Source organism: Diorhabda carinulata, chromosome 3, assembly GCF_026250575.1.
Source record: "Diorhabda carinulata isolate Delta chromosome 3, icDioCari1.1, whole genome shotgun sequence".
NCBI lineage: Eukaryota > Metazoa > Arthropoda > Insecta > Coleoptera > Chrysomelidae > Diorhabda > Diorhabda carinulata.
The window spans coordinates 729,228-748,416 of record NC_079462.1 but is presented as its reverse complement, the minus strand read 5'-3'; the positions used below and the strand labels follow the sequence as shown (position 1 = coordinate 748,416).

At 30.0% G+C, this 19,189-nt stretch overlaps 1 protein-coding gene across 2 annotated transcripts in view; it reads right to left on the bottom strand.

Annotated features, from left to right (window-relative positions):
• Nucleotides 1-11,642: 11,642 nt before the first annotated feature.
• The window catches only part of LOC130891901 (MOXD1 homolog 2), a 110,174-nt gene continuing 102,627 nt past the window's right edge, over nt 11,643-19,189 (bottom strand). For both annotated transcript variants that reach the window (XM_057796983.1, XM_057796982.1), the window contains exons 6-7: nt 14,374-14,542; nt 11,643-14,304 (exon numbers count right to left, since the gene is read on the bottom strand). In XM_057796983.1, the coding sequence (XP_057652966.1) occupies nt 14,014-14,304; nt 14,374-14,542 (460 nt within the window). In that variant the 3' untranslated portion in view covers nt 11,643-14,013. The remainder of the gene's footprint in view (nt 14,305-14,373; nt 14,543-19,189) is intronic.

Here is a 19,189-nt window from a genome sequence, read left to right as displayed (position 1 = left end):
TATTTTTTCTGGTTTGTCAAAACAAAAAGGATCTTTGGTTGAATAATTCTCGAACGAAAAAGGAATTCCTATAAATATAAAAACAAAATACTAAAAACGGTTTTTGAAATATTCCACTTTGATAATAATAATTTTATCTTTATCCGCATAGCGGACGAGCTCAAAACTATGAGTATCTTGGGGTGGTTATTAACGACGACGTGTGACGAGGGGTGGAATCTACAGGGTGAATAGAAGAAAGAATTATAACTGAGAAGAAGACACATCCCTTTCAAAGCAGAACTTTTACTAACCTTTCAAAGAAATCCGAGCAGACCCGTTGATGCACAAGCTTTTGGTCAGGGTCAAATGTGTTATTCCTCGTTTAAAATTTTTCTAACCGTTTGTTTATCGGCGTTTACAGCCTCGGCAATCATCCGGATGCTGATTCGATGATCTGCACGAACGATTTGGTTGATTTTGGTCACCGTTTCTGGAATTGAAACAGTCATAGAACGACCAGGGTGATGGTCATCTTCAGGGCTCTTTCGGCCCTCACTACAGCACTCAAAAACACGCGTGCAAGATAGAGAATTGTCCCTATAAGCCTCTTGCTACAAACACGTGGTTTTCTGCACGTCTAGGGCGCCATCTAGACGCGCAGTTTCGTTATTTGGTAACCAGACTTCGTATATAGTAAGAAACTTGTATTTATTTACTAGAAACAATTAAATAATTCCATAAATACATGCGGGTAGATGTTTTGAACAAATTTTTTACCTTTTTCATGTGATTTTGTTAATAAAATCTAAAAATTTTCTGCTTTAACAAAGTAAAATTTAGTGTGTATGCTAAGGATGAATATGATACTAATTATCGTCCCCTCGTATGTAAGAATCGACCGATAAATATTTTTATCGTACCTCGTATCCACAAAACACCAAGAATTTATAATAAAATATTATACCATTCAGTAATTTAACGAAACGAAGTATATGTTTATGGTTTCCAACCCTTTTTGATACTCAATTATTGAAAGCTCAATTTCTGAAATATCCTTCGGAGTTGCCGGCTCACAAAATATGAAATATCATAATAAACTTTGACTGGTTTTCATAATTCATCAAAACCGTACCCGTGGAGCAGCTAAAACTTTTTGAAATACCAAAGAGAACAGTATCGAAAAAGCCCAAAAGAAACTGATCGAAATATTAAAAATAAATAAAATTAAATCGTCAAATTAGCCCGAAATATCGATCATTTTTTACCAAAAAAAAAAACGTTGTTTTATAGAAATTTTAATCAACTTGTTTAGGGTTCAAATATTTAAAGCCGCCATTTCGTGTTAAAAATATCGTCCATTTTAACTAACTTTATAAACGTCTTATCCTGCAACTTCCGTCTACAAATCATTCTAAAACCGATCAGGGTAGATTTTAGTTGAAAATATAAACGATCAATGAAGATATATTGTTATTTTTCTTAAAGCCTAATCCTGTCCTGTTTCCTTCTCCCCATAACTCCAGTAAAACGGTTCCCGGTTAGCAAGTTAGCTCGGCAATGAATTAGACTTTAAACCAACATAACTAAATTTAGCAGAAAGCTCTAACGGTCGCGTTATAAACGATTATGTCTCTTGTTCGAGTTGGACCGTTTTGGACCCTTATTATTGGACACTTTATTACATTTAACGAGAAATATATCGATCGGTTACTCATGAATTAATTATTTAGTATGCTTCGTGACATATTCACTTATTTACAAATACCTAGAAACTACGTTTCGTATAATATAAAATACGAAGATGGTTTCGAATATGATGTAGACAAATCCTATAGATGGCGCGCTGAATTACGCGTTATCTGTGTCCAAAATGCCGACCGCCAGTGCGCAATAATCGTAGTGAGTCCCTGATCAAATTTGCTCTGTTTAATTAGATCAAAGATGGCCGCCAAATCATCTAAAATAATCTCAAAATTAATGTCAAACTAACGTCTAACTTAATGTCAAAATTAATGTCATTAATTATGTCAAAATAACGTCCAAATTAATGTCAATATTAATGTCAAAATGACGTTTGAATTAATGTCAATATTAATGTCAAAATAACGTCCAAAATAGTGTTAATATTAATGTCGAAGTTGATGTCAAAATAACGTCAAAATTGATATCAATATTAATGTCAAAATGATCTCTAAATTAATGTCAATATTAATGTCAAAATAAAGTCCAAAATAGTGTTAATATTAATGTCGAAGTTGATTTCAAAATAACGTAAAAATTGATGTCAATATTAATGTCAAAATGACGTTTGAATTAATGTCAATATTAATGTCAAAATAACGTCTAAATTAATGTGAATATTAATGTCGAAGTTGACGTCAAAATAACGTAAAAATTAATGTCAAAATTATGTCCAAACTAATGTTAATATTAATGTCAAATTACGTCGAAATTAATGTTAAAATTACGTTGAAATTAATGTCAATATAATTGTCAAAATAACGTCCAAACTAATGTCAACATTAATGTCAAAATTACGTCCAAACTAATGTTAATAATAATGTCGAAGTTGATGTCAAAATAACGTCAAAATTGATGTCAATATTAATGTCAAAATAACGTCCAAATTAATGTTAATATTAATGTCAAAATAACGTCCAAACTAATGTTAATATTAATGTCTAAATAACGTCCAAACTAATGTTAATATTATTGTCTAAATAACGTCAAAGCTAATGTTAATATTAATGTCAAATTACGTCGAAATTAATGTTAAAATTACGTTGAAATTAATGTCAATATAATTGTCAAAATAACGTCCAAACTAATGTCAACATTAATGTCAAAATTACGTCCAAACTAATGTTAATAATAATGTCGAAGTTGATGTCAAAATAACGTCAAAATTGATGTCAATATTAATGTCAAAATAACGTCCAAATTAATGTTAATATTAATGTCAAAATAACGTCCAAACTAATGTTAATATTAATGTCTAAATAACGTCCAAACTAATGTTAATATTATTGTCTAAATAACGTCAAAGCTAATGTTAATATTAATGTCAAATTACGTCGAAATTAATGTTAAAATTACGTTGAAATTAATGTCAAAATTACGTCGAAATTAATATCAAAATTACGTCAAAATTAATGTCAAAATAATGTCCAAATTAATGTTAATATTAATGTCAAAATAACGTCCAAACTAAAGTTAATATTAATGTCTAAATAACGTCCAAACTAATGTTGATATTAATGTCTAAATAACGTCAAAACTAATGTTAATATTAATGTCAAATTACGTCGAAATTAATGTCAAAATTACGTCAAAATTAATGTCAAAATTAATGTCAAAATAACGTCAAACTTAATGTTAATAGTAATGTCAAAATTACGTCAAACTTAATATTAATATTAATGTCAAAATTACGTCAAAGTTAATGTCAATATTAATGTCAAAATTACGTCAAAATTAATGTCAATATTAATGTCCGCGAACTAAACAATATACGTCGCGTAAAATATTTAATTTTGGTGGATTCGACATTACTTTTGATAGTGACGACGAAAATCTTCAATTTCCAAAATGTACGAACAAAAAATTAATACGTTTGCTGATATAATACGTGGTGGATACTTAAGCAAAACTTGAGTACATTCTATCACGTGTCTGAAGCCCTCAGAGATCAATAACACCGACGGAGTACTCACAATATTAAATTTTGTAACATTGAAAACGTATAAATAGTTTTCTAGAAGGAAAACTTAAACGATAAATCAAACTAATGTACTACGTTCAAACTTAAGCAAATTCTAGATTTCATCTTTTTTTTTTCGGCGTGGCGGCAGTGAAAATAAACATTATTAAGCTTATTTCAAGTAGCCATAATTTTCTCTGGAAAGCGAAATATTCCCCCTATTCGCTGCTGGAATATTCATACGGAGGAAAAATCAAGAAAGTTTCCCAATAATCATAAAAACCACGCGGTTTCAAAGTGGAAAAATACCGCAGCTGAAACTGAATTATAACATATTTCATTATTCTCATTTTTGATCTTTCCAAATAATTATTTTTCGAATTAAATGTTAGTTTAACGAAACAAATTTCGAAATTTCTTTAAAAACTTCTAATATACCTACAGTGTGTTCATAAACTAACCTATTTATTAGAATATCGCACTATATACATAATCCCAGTTATTACTTTGTTTTTTTCACAGTTATTTGGATGAAAATTTAATCAAAATGTAGTAAAATAATTAATTTTTCTATATCTCAGTTTATCTTTCCTAAATATCTCACCAAAATGCGATAAATCAGAAGAACTAGATTCTAATCTATACATTTGATTTTACGCCGTTGCCAAGGAATAAAAAATATCTCAAAATACCGTTTCTTATAATGTGAACAAATATTCATCCACCTTTGGCTATTGAAAACGTTCAGGGTGGTCTCGAAAAACCTCGACCGCTGAAGATGCGTCCAAAGATACCAGCATAGATCAATGAATTTATGCATCTGCCTTTGAGGACGTCTACAGTGAAATAGAGATCGAAAAAAGTTGGTATCAGTGAAGAAATATCTTTTAAGACGTCGAAGTAAAATTAAAAAGTTGCAGTGGGTTCAAAAAAACCATGAAAATGAAGTTAACAGAGTAAAAAGTCGGTGGAGGCTCTGTGATGGTTCGGGGATGTTTTAGAGGAAGACCTGGTAGAAATTGAAGTTATTTTTGAAAGGAAAACTATATTCAAGGAAAATTTAGTACTTTATGAATAGAAAATTTGATTTCCAGCTTGACAACGATCCCAAATTGTGCGGAATGTACTGGAAGTAATAATTTGGACTTTAAAGTTAACCAAAGGTGTTTTTTTACCATTAGGTTCCTCATTTTTCCAAAAAAAATTTACTTTTTCAAATTTTTTTATAGTATCTTAGTTTGCAGTGTCGGTGAACCCTGTATATTTCGAATCGAATACCTTAATTTATTAGAAAAACTTTTTTTAAACAATCTTTTATGAACTAGATGAATTTTTTTCTTCGAATTTAGACATATTTGTGTAATTTGAAGCTTGATATCGATTGAAACTTTATACTTTGATCACTGTTTTCAGTAACAACATGCAATGCAGTAAACTAGATGAAAATTCGCGTCTAAACCCAAGAGACACGTTAAAAATTAGGTATTTTCCGAAAGTTTTCTTGGCAAACTCTTTTCGGAACGTGTTTTAACTAGCGGACTATAATGAGAGAAAATTCAAACTTTGTACAAACGAAAATTTGGTTCTATTTGTGATAAATCGATAAATTTTGAAAAAATTAGTCATAAAACTTAATTCCAAAACGACATAGCACAATTTCAAAACTGTTGAATCAATTTTCTATTTATTTCAAAAGTTCCAGTGTCTATTTTATTATTCCAAAGGAGTTCAATTTCAGGACGAACTTTCCTTAAAAGCTTCTCGCTATTAAAACATAGAATGTAAGTCGTCTTTGAGAGTACTTTATGATAATTGCATAATCGATATTTTTTTGCGATTCAATACACTCAAATTAGTTTAAATTGAGTATTAATTCGCCCTTTTACGTATCCATTCGAAAAGTTTGAAGCTTTTTACTCCCAATTATATCATGTTCCATAATAGAATACCGAGAATATTCTACGAATAAATTTAATATAATCAAAATGCACAAAAGCTTACAAGCAATTTGAATATTCAACATTGCAACATTAATTTTCAAGCTGCGAAACTTTTAAATTATGTAAATATACATCTAATGTAGTGTATTTTTCATAACTAGACCATGCATCAAGAAATAAATAAGTTCCTGATCTAATCCCCAAGGATTTTTTAATGATCTTATGTTTTATTTTCCTCAGAAGTTGTTTAAATGTTTTTTCAATAGCTAGACTATCCAAGGATTAGCCCACAACCTCCTGGGTGCTTTTCTCTATCTATTAGGCTCCAAAAATAAAGCAGCAGTACGCAATTTTTTACACGTTATCTTCCATACATTTATTTCAATAAATTATCAACTTCAGTTGCAGTTTTTTCAAATTTCATATGAAATTTCTCGATAATCGAACGAACGAACGCCACGGCTACACTGATTTACCTACAGATACGTTAGACGTAACATTCAAAAGAATAAGTTTCAGGATAAATAGTTTTATTTTGTAAGATATTTTGATAATTCGTTCAACGTCCACCTGGAGCTTATTTAATTATTTTTTTAGTAGGAATTACATTCTACGAGGTCTATAATCATATTAAAGATGTTTTTGTTATGTGTAGTTTCAAATTATTCCCGTACGAGCAACTGCTATAGACAAATGTTTGTTTAATGGGGTGAATTTCCTGAACATCACCAGATTCGTGCGCAGTTCGAAATTGTGCGTTCGCGGCGCTAGTTTCGTATTCAAATTATAATTTTAGATGTTCATAAATTCATATTTTGTACATTCGACACGTCAAGAAAATATTCAAAATACATACGAAGCGGTTGTAATTTATTTACAGCGAACGAAGCTGATGGAAACTTTTCCAAAATACACCTACTTCTTTTTATCTTTTTTCGATTCTAATTGATCTAATCTTTTTAATTTGTTTTATAAAAACACTCTGTATATATATTTTTTTGTTTATCTATGAGAGGAAAAAGATTTTCACAATTAATGTCAATGTTAACGTCAAAATTAATGTTAAGATTAATGTCAAAATTAATGTCAAAATTAATGTCAAAATTATTGTCAATATTAATGTCAACATAACGTTCAAATTAATGTTAATATTAATGTCAAAAAAGCTGATGGAAACTTTTCCAAAATACACCTACTTCTTTTTATCTTTTTTCGATTCTAATTGATCTAATCTTTTTAATTTGTTTTATAAAAACACTCTGTATATATATTTTTGTATATCTATGAGAGGAAAAAGATTTTCACAATTAATGTCAATGTTAACGTCAAAATTAATGTTAAGATTAATGTCAAAATTAATGTTAAAATTAATGTCAAAATTAATGTCAAAATTATTGTCAATATTAATGTCAACATAACGTTCAAATTAATGTTAATATTAATGTCAAAAAAGCTGATGGAAACTTTTCCAAAATACACCTACTTCTTTTTATCTTTTTTCGATTCTAATTGATCTAATCTTTTTAATTTGTTTTATAAAAACACTCTGTATATATATTTTTGTATATCTATGAGAGGAAAAAGATTTTCACAATTAATGTCAATGTTAACGTCAAAATTAATGTTAAGATTAATGTCAAAATTAATATCAAAATTAATGTCAATATTAATGTCAAAATAACGTCAAAATTAATGTCAATATAACGTCCAAATTAGTGTTAATATTATTGTCGAAGTTGATGTTACATTAACATCAAAATAACGTCAAAATTAATGTCAATATTAATGTCAAAAAACGTCAAAATTAATGAAAAAATAACGTCAAAATTAATGTTAATATTAATGTCATAATAACGTTCCAATTAATGTCAATATTAATGTCAAGAAAACGTCAAAATTAACGTCAAAATTAACATCAAAATTAATGTCAAAATAACGTCAAAATTAATGTCAATATCAATGTCAACATAACGTTCAAATTAATGTTAATATTAATGTCAAAAAAACTGATGGAAACTTTTTCAAAATACACCTACTTCTTTTTATCTTTTTTCGATTCTAATTGTTCTAATCTTTTTAATTTGGTTTATAAAAACACTCTGTATATATATTTTTGTATGTCTATGAGAGGAAAAAGATTTTCCAAATGAATTTTAACGTCGAGAAGTAGAGTTTCCTGGAAACTATGGAGTAGTAGTCCTGAGGCAATGAGAACCAAATATCGATTTGAGAAACTCAAAGCGTGCTAATCCCAGCCATGCACTTTGTTCCTTGCCGCTAAATAAGGCTCATATAGACCAGTCTGATACTCAAATACATCGCATATTCTTTTTATTCATCTTTTTTTTCCACATTTTTTTTTAAAAAACTTCATTTTTTATCGTATTAATGATCTTTTAATCTATTTCTTAAATACTGAGATGTCTGTCCTATTATGTACTAGTAAAAAAATGTAAAAAAGTAAATATCAATCATGAAATGAATTCGAATAGACACTAGTATGAAATTTTATAAAAAAAAAACATGAAATCTGGAACAGAAAGTTGAGAATTAATACTAGTTCTCTTTTCGAGTAGGAAGAGATGTTAAAGTTTCGATGCTATATTTTCGGAAAGTTTATTGCAACGTCTTGAAAGCAACGTAGTTGTTTTTCCATGAAACTATGTACTTACACCAAAAAAAACTCGCAATACTTAAAAGTGATGCATTTCTGTGAGAAATTTCGTAAGCCAAAGTTTAGAGTGCTAGAAATGAGTTTTGATACAAAATTTTCACATATTTGATCATTGTATGATTTCAATCATAAAATAATGTCAATGTCATGTCAATATTAATGTCAAAATAACGTCAAAATTAATATCGAAGTTTATGTCAAAATACGTCAAAATTAACGTCGATATTAGTTTTTAAGTTAATGTCAAAAAACATCAAGGTTAATATCAATATCACTATCAAAATAACGTCAAAATTAATGTCGAAGTTGATGTCAAAATTAACGTCAAAATTAATGTCAAAATAACGTCCAAATTAGTGTTAATATTAATGTCAAAGTTGATGTTACCTTAACATCAAAATTAATGTCAATGTTGATGTCATAATAACGTAAAACCAACATCAAAAATAATGTCGAAATTGATTTCAAAATAACGTTAAAATAACGTCAAAGTTAATGTTAAAATAAATGTCAATATAATGTCAAAATTAATGTCAAAGTAAATGTTAAAAAAACGTCAATATTAATTTCAAAATAACGTCAAAGTTAATGTCAAAATAAATGTCAATATAACGTCAAAACTAATGTCAAAATAACGTCAAAATAACGTCAATATTAATGTCAAAATAACGTCAAAATTAGTGTCAGTATTAATGTCAAAATAACGTCAAAATTATGTCAATATTAATGTCAAAATAACGTCAATATGAATGTCAAACTAACGTCAAAATTAATGTCAATATTAACGTCAAAATTAATGTCAAAATAACGTCAGAATTAATGTCAAAATAACGTCAATATTAATGTCAAAATAACGTCAAAATTAGTGTCAGTATTAATGTCAAAATAACGTCAAAATTATGTCAATATTAATGTCAAAATAACGTCAATATGAATGTCAAACTAACGTCAAAATTAATGTCAATATTAACGTCAAAATTAATGTCAAAATAACGTCAGAATTAATGTCAAAATAACGTCAATATTAATGTCAAAATAACGTCAATATTAATGTCTAAATAATGTCAATATCACTATCAAAATAACGACAAAATTAATGTCAATATTAATGTCAAAATAACGTCAAAATGAATGTCAATTGTAAATGTCAAAAACACGTCAGAATTACTCTCAAAATAACGTCAATATTAATGTCAAAATAATGTCAAAGTTAATGTCAAAATTGTTAGATTTTTTGTCAGAATTGATGTCAAAATAACGTCAATATTAATGTCAAAATAACGTCAATATTAATGTCAAAATAACGTCAATATTAATGTCTAAATAATGTCAATATCACTATCAAAATAACGACAAAATTAATGTCAATATTAATGTCAAAATAACGTCAAAATGAATGTCAATATTAATGTCAAAATAACGTCAAAATTAGTGTCAATATTAATGTCAAAATAACGTCAAAATTATGTCAATATTAATGTCAAAATAACGTCAAAATTAGTGTCAATATTAATGTCAAAATAACGTCAAAATTAGTGTCAATATTAATGTCAAAATAACGTCAATATGAATGTCAAACTAACGTCAAAATTAATGTCAATATTAATGTCAAAATAATGTCAAAATAACGTCAGAATTAATGTCAAAATAACGTCAATATTAATGTCAAAATAACGTCAATATTAATGTCTAAATAATGTCAATATCACTATCAAAATAACGACAAAATTAATGTCAATATTAATGTCAAAATAACGTCAAAATGAATGTCAATATTAATGTCAAAATAACGTCAAAATTAGTGTCAATATTAATGTCAAAATAACGTCAAAATTATGTCAATATTAATGTCAAAATAACGTCAAAATTAGTGTCAATATTAATGTCAAAATAACGTCAAAATTAGTGTCAATATTAATGTCAAAATAACGTCAATATGAATGTCAAACTAACGTCAAAATTAATGTCAATATTAATGTCAAAATAATGTCAAAATAACGTCAGAATTAATGTCAAAATAACGTCAATATTAATGTCAAAATAACGTCAATATTAATGTCTAAATAATGTCAATATCACTATCAAAATAACGACAAAATTAATGTCAATATTAATGTCAAAATAACGTCAAAATGAATGTCAATGTAAATGTCAAAAACACGACAGAATTACTGTCAAAATAACGTCAATATTAATGTCAAAATAATGTCAAAGTTAATGTCAAAATTGTTAGATTTTTTGTCAGAATTGATGTCAAAATAAGATTTTTAACTATGAACATTGTTTCAATTCATAAAATTTTTCTTCTCGATGATTTTAGATTAAAATTAAATAAAATATATTGTTCGAAATGTATATGGTTGAGACGGGGCTCGTAATCGGAGTTAATTTACGATAATCGGAAATTTTTCGATCTACCTCGTAACCGAACGATATTCAATATATCAAAAAAGAAATATTCAAATATCCCGAAAGGTTTTTGAGTCCCTCAAGGGATACCAATGTAATCACGGTATCTTTCAATCCAATCTCTTTGAATCCTTTGAGTAATATGTTGCCAGAGAATGCCTAGCTGGGGTGTATTTAAATTTGAGTTATGCTCGTGTTCTATTTGGATCATTAAGGCGGAATAAATGAACGAACGTAAAGGAGTTCCTATCAATTTGGAATATCTACCTTTACCTGAGTTATTTACGTTCTATTTAAATGTACGTAATATATTAAGTAACTCAATGAAATAATATACAAATAATATTTACTAATTTTTTTTTTTTTTTTTTATAAAAAAAATAAAACATACTTTTATCTTATCCCCGGTATATTAATTTTATATTGAAAGGTATTCCAATTCCAATTAAATTCGTCGATATTATTAAGTTCAATAACGATTTTACCTGCTTCTCTTATTTATTTAATCGAAACGATCATCTGAAACGTATAAATTGCAATTTGGCAAATGGAAAAATTTTTCAACCATGATTTCCAACTCGCTATAGTAATTGGAATAAAAACATAACCTCAATAAGTACACAGAAGTTCGGTAAATTTGATTAGATGATATACTTTTACTAAAAACTGGGAATTCAAGTGAGGGCCGCAACCAACTCGGATTTCCATAACGTATTTCCAAAATTTTCAAAAATATATTTCCAAAAAACAGGACATTTACTAAAATTCTCAAAAATTGTACACCGCGCGCTGTAGTTAAATCAAATACGAGGGTTGCTAATTAAGTTCGCGAAAATTTTGTCTTATAAACTCACTTCAACTTTTAGTGTATTTTCTCCGCAATCACTACGAGGTTTATTCTAAAATATCAATCAATAAAATAAATAAAACGAGATTATTTATTGCTAGATATTTATTTATCGTCGAGATTTATTTATAAAATATATTACACAAGATATCTACACTGTACAAGATGAAGATTGTTTTTTTTTTTCCTTGTTCTTATCCAACAAATTATATGTATAATAAATTAAATACGGGGGGATTTACAAAAGATAAACTATATATAGCACCAGTCAGACTACTAATACAATGTACAATAGAGTTTAATCAAATTTACACATAAATACAAAAAATATTTAACAACAAAGATAATACGTAATGAGATAACGAAACAATCTTTTTCTTAAGGTTGTTTTTGATTACCCCTCGTAACAAATAAGAAGTAGATATAATATAAAGGACACGTGTTAAGTAAACATTTTGTTTAGTTCATATAAATACAATTTTTTTACGAGGTTTGATTGAAAATATCACTTATACGAGGACGGTTCTAAAAGTATTTGACGTGACTTGATAAGTTTGGAAAATTGTTAGGGATAATTTTCATTGACTTTAAAGGAAAAAGAAAAACTATCAACGGGAAATATTACGCAACGTTTAAGCGGAAAAATCGAGCGAAAACGGTCACATTTGTCAACTATTACATCCTTTTTTGCAATTTTTTCCAATCGTCGGATTTAAATACAAATTGAAAAAATAAATTTATTCTTTTCGTTTTTAAAAAGGATTTACTTACCTAACTGCTCTGTCTTCAATATTTTTCGCTATTAATTTATCTAATTTAATGTTTTTTTTTCCCATGTCACTTTTTTTTATTAGTGATATTTTCGATCATACCTCGTAGCAAATTTGTAAAAATAAGACTGAAATGAATACGAAAAATTTGGTAACAAATAAAGTTTCGTACTTCGCATTCTATCATCGGCTACGAGGTGTAATAAAAAATTTATACCATAAGAAAATTGAAATTTTCTTGTCTCATCAGGTATAAGGAAAAATTCGGGAAAACTCATAAACTTCAACTAACAACAATATCTCAATTATATAGTGGAAAGTAATTTCAACATCCTCAATATTCACCTAGCGAGTACATTTAAAATTATGGCGCAGTCAGTAGGATATCGAAATATAACTTTTGATAAACGAAAGAAAAAAAAATTATGAAAAACGTGCTTATATCTACTTGCATCACAGACCTTTCGCGGCATATATTTTTGTCCAAACCGGCAAATCAGCCGCACCTTTAGAGCGATTAAATAAAGGGTTTCAGTCGTCCAAAAATTTTCTACTGATACAAAATACGACAGCGATTATTGCAGAACCCAAAAAAAAAACGTTTTCGTTGATCCAACGTCCTGTTTTTAGGATTTTTTGATTAGATAAGCAGAAAGTTGAAAAACAGAAGTTGATTTTCATAATGAACACACTGTTTATACCAAAAATATTGTTGTAAACAGTGTGTTCAGTAAGAGAAAAAATTATCAAACCTGGGACCCAAAAACGAACACTCTGAGCAACATAAACCAGAAATTAGAGTTTGGGAATCCTTGAACAAGCTAAATAAGTAAAATAAAGTTGCTCGATGGATTTCGGGATACATTGGAATGGAGGAAAATGATATAGATGACAGATTCGTTAAGGAAACCCTATTTGGAAACGTGCAAGCTGCCAAAACACGTTTTTTCCCATAAGAAAGCTTCGGAAAAAAATAAACATTAACATAGATTAAAATAAGCGAATCTAGGATTATAAACGAGAGTCCTGTCGGGGTCCTGTTTCTTCAAAGACGCGGATAATTCAGCCTGCAGATTCTCGAAAAGTACGAAAAATAAAGACGAAGATTTCTGGTAGTACCCAGAGCGTGCCCAAAATTTTTTTTCGATAAATTTAGATAAAAACGATGATTGTATTGCGATAATTTTGATAAACACGGTTTCGTCGAGCTTAAAAAGCTATTAACAGAGAGAGAAAAAAAAACAAACCCATCGGCATGACATATTCGGGACAGACTGTTTGAGTGATTAACACCAAAATGGGTTGCGGTTGATTAAACGTAAATTTATAGTCATTGTTTCGTTTTTCCTCTTCATTGAGCTTCTTGTTATTTCAGTGCTAATGGACGGGAGCCGTACCTTCGTTATTTACAAGCAATAATCGACTGTGAAGTCAATCGACGTTTTTTTTTTAAAAAAAACGATAAAAGTATCAGTAGAATTTTTTATTTTTATCAACTATAACCCTTTAAGACACCTATATATATATATTTATGTATTTAAAATCCACCTAATGACAATCTAACAGAACCTGGCCGATCGGACTAGCAAAAACATGACTTCGAATAAAAATAATTCACAATATAAACGTCGAGTTTTTTAGGAAAAGATTATTTCAAATGAAAAGAATTTTAACGATTTTAGTACGCGTTTTCAACGATTAAACCACACTAGGAATACCGAGAGAAATATAACAACACTATTTACAATAACTACAGGTGCTGTATTGAGTCTGCTAAGTCCAAGGGATTCCTCAACGACGGGACTACTACTTCTGGACACTTTACTCCTAGCAGCACCTTCTATATGATTACCGTCGAGTTCTATGATCGGCGTACCGCCCGGCCAACCTTCCGTACTATATCTCCTATAATTACATTGATCTATCACGTGTTTGATATACGGACGAGATATATTAGGATAGTGGGAATCCTTATCCGTATCCTGTAAAAAATAAATTATTGTAATCCCTTGAAAATAATGGAAAAAAATGAGATGTTAGTGTACACGTACCGGTAATAGCGTTGATTGCCAAGTCCAGCATAAAGGTTTGAAGGAACCTTTCGTGGTAGCGTCTTGAAAACTTTGAAATTGATTGTCCCAATCGTATGACACCAAACGATTTTCTAATGTCATGCCGGCTAATTCCGGCGGAGCCGTTATCCTTACAGGATTCGAACCACTGGAACAATAAACGATTATTACAAAATTTTGTATGAAAATCCATAATTTTAGTTTGTATTTATGATTTAGTCTCGACAAGCTACGATTCTTTTATCCAGTTTATTAAACGAACATTCAATCAAGTCGTAAAATGACTCAATTTTGATGTAAACGATGAAAGATTCGTCAAAATCAAACAAGAAATGCTTCAGACCTCGCTGCATGGATTTTCCAAAGCTACTGCACAAGATTATGTCTTCAAAAAGATGAAACATCCATTGTATGGTCCCGATTTGACTCCGTTTTTGTTAACAAAGCTGTAGTTAACATTAAACAGACGATAAACGAATATTTTGACTCCCGAAGAAGTTTTAATTGATCAGAAATAGTTGCCACAAAAAATTAACGATGAAAGATTGTTCAAAATCAACCAAGAAATACTCCAGACCTCACTGCATGGATTTCCAAGGCTACTGTACAAGATTACGCCTTCAAAGAGATGAAACACCCATCGTATAGTCCTGATTTGACCTCACTTTTGTTAGCAAAGCTGTAGTTAACATTAAACAGACGATAAACGAATATTTTGACTCCCGAAGGAGTTTTAATTGATCAGAAATAGTTGCCACAAAAAATTAACGATGAAACATTCTTCAAAATCAACCAAGAAATACTCCAGACCTCGTTGCATGGATTTCCAAGGCTACTGTACAAGATTACGCCTTCAAAGAGATGAAACACCCATCGTATAGTCCTGATTTGACCTCACTTTTGTTAGCAAAGCTGTAGTTAACATTAAACAGACGATAAACCAATATTTTGACTCCCGAAGAAGTTTTGATTGATCAGAAATAGTTGCCACAAAAATTAACGATGAAAGATTGTTCGAAATCAACCAAGAAATACTCCAGACCTCGTTGCATGGATTTCCAAGGCTACTGTACAAGATTATGTCTTCAAAAAGATTAAACACCCATCGTATAGTCCTGATTTGACCTCACTTTTGTTAGCAAAGCTGTAGTTAACATTAAACAGACGATAAACCAATATTTTGACTCCCGAAGAAGTTTTGATTGATCAGAAATAGTTGCCACAAAAATTAACGATGAAACATTCTTCAAAATCAACCAAGAAATACTCCAGACCTCGTTGCATGGATTTTCCAAAGCTACTGCACAAGATTATGTCTTCAAAAAGATTAAACACCCATCGTATAGTCCTGATTTGACCTCACTTTTGTTAGCAAAGCTGTAGTTAACATTAAACAGACGATAAACGAATATTTTGACTCCCGAAGGAGTTTTAATTGATCAGAAATAGTTGCCACAAAAAATTAACGATGAAACATTCTTCAAAATCAACCAAGAAATACTCCAGACCTCGTTGCATGGATTTCCAAGGCTACTGTACAAGATTACGCCTTCAAAGAGATGAAACATCCATTGTATGGTCCCGATTTGACTCCGTTTTTGTTAACAAAGCTGTAGTTAACATTAAACAGACGATAAACGAATATTTTGACTCCCGAAGGAGTTTTAATTGATCAGAAATAGTTGCCACAAAAAATTAACGATGAAACATTCTTCAAAATCAACCAAGAAATACTCCAGACCTCGTTGCATGGATTTCCAAGGCTACTGTACAAGATTACGCCTTCAAAGAGATGAAACACCCATCGTATAGTCCTGATTTGACCTCACTTTTGTTAGCAAAGCTGTAGTTAACATTAAACAGACGATAAACCAATATTTTGACTCCCGAAGAAGTTTTGATTGATCAGAAATAGTTGCCACAAAAATTAACGATGAAAGATTGTTCAAAATCAACCAAGAAATACTCCAGACCTCGTTGCATGGATTTCCAAGGCTACTGTACAAGATTATGTCTTCAAAAAGATTAAACACCCATCGTATAGTCCTGATTTGACCTCACTTTTGTTAGCAAAGCTGTAGTTAACATTAAACAGACGATAAACGAATATTTTGACTCCCGAAGAAGTTTTAATTGATCAGAAATAGTTGCCACAAAAAATTAACGATGAAAGATTGTTCAAAATCAACCAAGAAATACTCCAGACCTCGTTGCATGGATTTACAAGTCTACTGTACAAGATTACGCCTCCAAAGAGATGAAACACCCATCATATAGTCCCGATTTGACCCCGTTTTTGTTAACAAAGCTGTAGTTAACATCAAACAGACGATAAACGAATATTTTGACTCCCGAAGGAGTTTTGTTCGATCAGAAATTGTTTAAATATTGAATGTGAAGTTTTAAAAAGACAAATATACAGAGAGACCTAAATCATGTATCAAAAAATATGAAAAATTCGAAATTGAAGATGATTATTTATGAAATTTCGATATCGTTCGAAAGTTAGAACCGCCGGAATTAATTAAGGAGTAAATTTTTAAACAGACTTCTTATTATTACTTACCACAACAAAATTTGAAACTGTATTAAGAAACTTCGGAAAACGATGGATTACGTCGAAAACAACTTTATACAACGTCATGGAACATTTCGAAAGTTTAATCTAATACGAAATTTAAGCGGTAACGTGGAAGCTTTTTGAATTACACGTCGAAAAAAAAAATCAATTTTCGAAACTTTTGTAAGTACAAGAAAATGTACTAGAAAAGTTTTTCAGAAGAAATAGTCAATTTCTCTCAATACAACTCGGAATTTTTTGGGTTTTATGTGAAAATTTTGACGCTTTTCATGATGAACAACAACAAATAATGTATATACAGGGTGGAAAACTAATCAATATGCCGTATCTTCGAAACTATCAACTTTTTCTATTACAATAAGGAAGTAAAAAAGGATTTCTAAAAGGAAAAACCGTTTTTTTAAACTCATACACTATAAACTAATAAAATCATTGTTAATTTAACGTGCGGCCACTTTTCTTGCAACGCCACGCAACGAATCCATTTTCTATCACCTGGTGGTGACTAATTTCTTCAAGATAATCCCTTAAAGAAACCGTAGAGAGTCCGATAACCAAGCTACCATGATGGTGAGCCTTCTGGTCGTCCAATACAGAAAACATCCAAAAAATCAACAAAATATTAGACTATGAGAAAGTTTTTTTCGAAATTATTGTCGCAATTTATTCAAAGTCGATCAAAAACATCGTGTCGATGATTCAAAGCAAAGTTTGGTCATATTTACAACTGATTTTTTGCATTGATATGTGACGTTAGATCAAACATGGATCCATCTTTTCATTCTGGAATCAGAACGTTCAATAATACAACAGTCAACAGGAAAGGTTGGTCCCAACAACCAATAGCGAATACGACATAGAATATTTGGATCATTTGAATGCAAAAATCAAGAAAAAACGGCCTCATACATCGAAGAAACAATCACTGCTTCACAAGTCGATAACAACGATGGTTAAATCAAACGAATTACGTTTCTAATTGCTTTCTCGTCTACCTTATAGTCCAGATCTGGCCCCAAGTGACTACTAGCTATTCGTTGATATTCAAAAAATGCTCGCCGGTAAAAAATTGAGAAAGAATTGCTGAAACTGAAGCATATTTGAGGCAAAAGACAAAACCTTTACTGAATCAAGTGAAAACGTTTCTATATTTCACCAAGACAACGCATCGATTATCAAATCGATGGTTAAATCGAATTGATCACACTTCGAAGTGCTGTTTTATCCACCGTATGCTCTAGATCTGGATCTCAGTGATTACTAATCTTAAAAAATGCTCGACGGTAACAAATTAAGTAAAAATTGAGAAAAAATTGCTGAAACTGAAGCATATTTGAGGCAAAAGACAAAACCTTTACTGAATCAAGTGAAAACGTTTCTCTGTTTCACTAAGACAACGCATCGATTATCAAATCGATGGTTAAATCGAATTGATCACACTTCGAAGTGCTGTTTTATCCACCGTATGCTCTAGATCTGGATCTCAGTGATTACTAATCTTAAAAAATGCTCGACGGTAGCAAATTCAGTAAAAATTAAGAAAGAATTGCTGAAACTGAAGCATATTTGAGGCAAAAGACAAAACCTTTACTGAATCAAGTGAAAACGTTTCTATATTTCACCAAGACAACGCATCGATTATCAAATCGATGGTTAAATCGAATTGATCACACTTCGAAGCGCTGTTTTATCCACCGTATACTCTAGATCTGGATCTCAGTGATTACTAATCTTAAAAAATGCTCGACGGTAGCAAATTCAGTAAAAATTAAGAAAGAATCGCTGAAACTCAAGCATATTTGAGGCAAAAGACAAAACCTTTACTGAATCAAGTGAAAACGTTTCTCTGTTTCACTAAGACAACGCATCGATTATCAAATCGATGGTTAAATCGAATTGATCACACTTCGAAGTGCTGTTTTATCTACCGTATGCTCTAGATCTGGATCTCAGTGATTACTAATCTTAAAAAATGCTCGACGGTAGCAAATTCAGTAAAAATTAAGAAAGAATCGCTGAAACTCAAGCATATTTGAGGCAAAAGACAAAACCTTTACTGAATCAAGTGAAAACGTTTCTCTGTTTCACTAAGACAACGCATCGATTATCAAATCGATGGTTAAATCGAATTGATCACACTTCGAAGCGCTGTTTTATCTACCGTATGCTCTAGATCTGGATCTCAGTGATTACTAATCTTAAAAAATGCTCGAC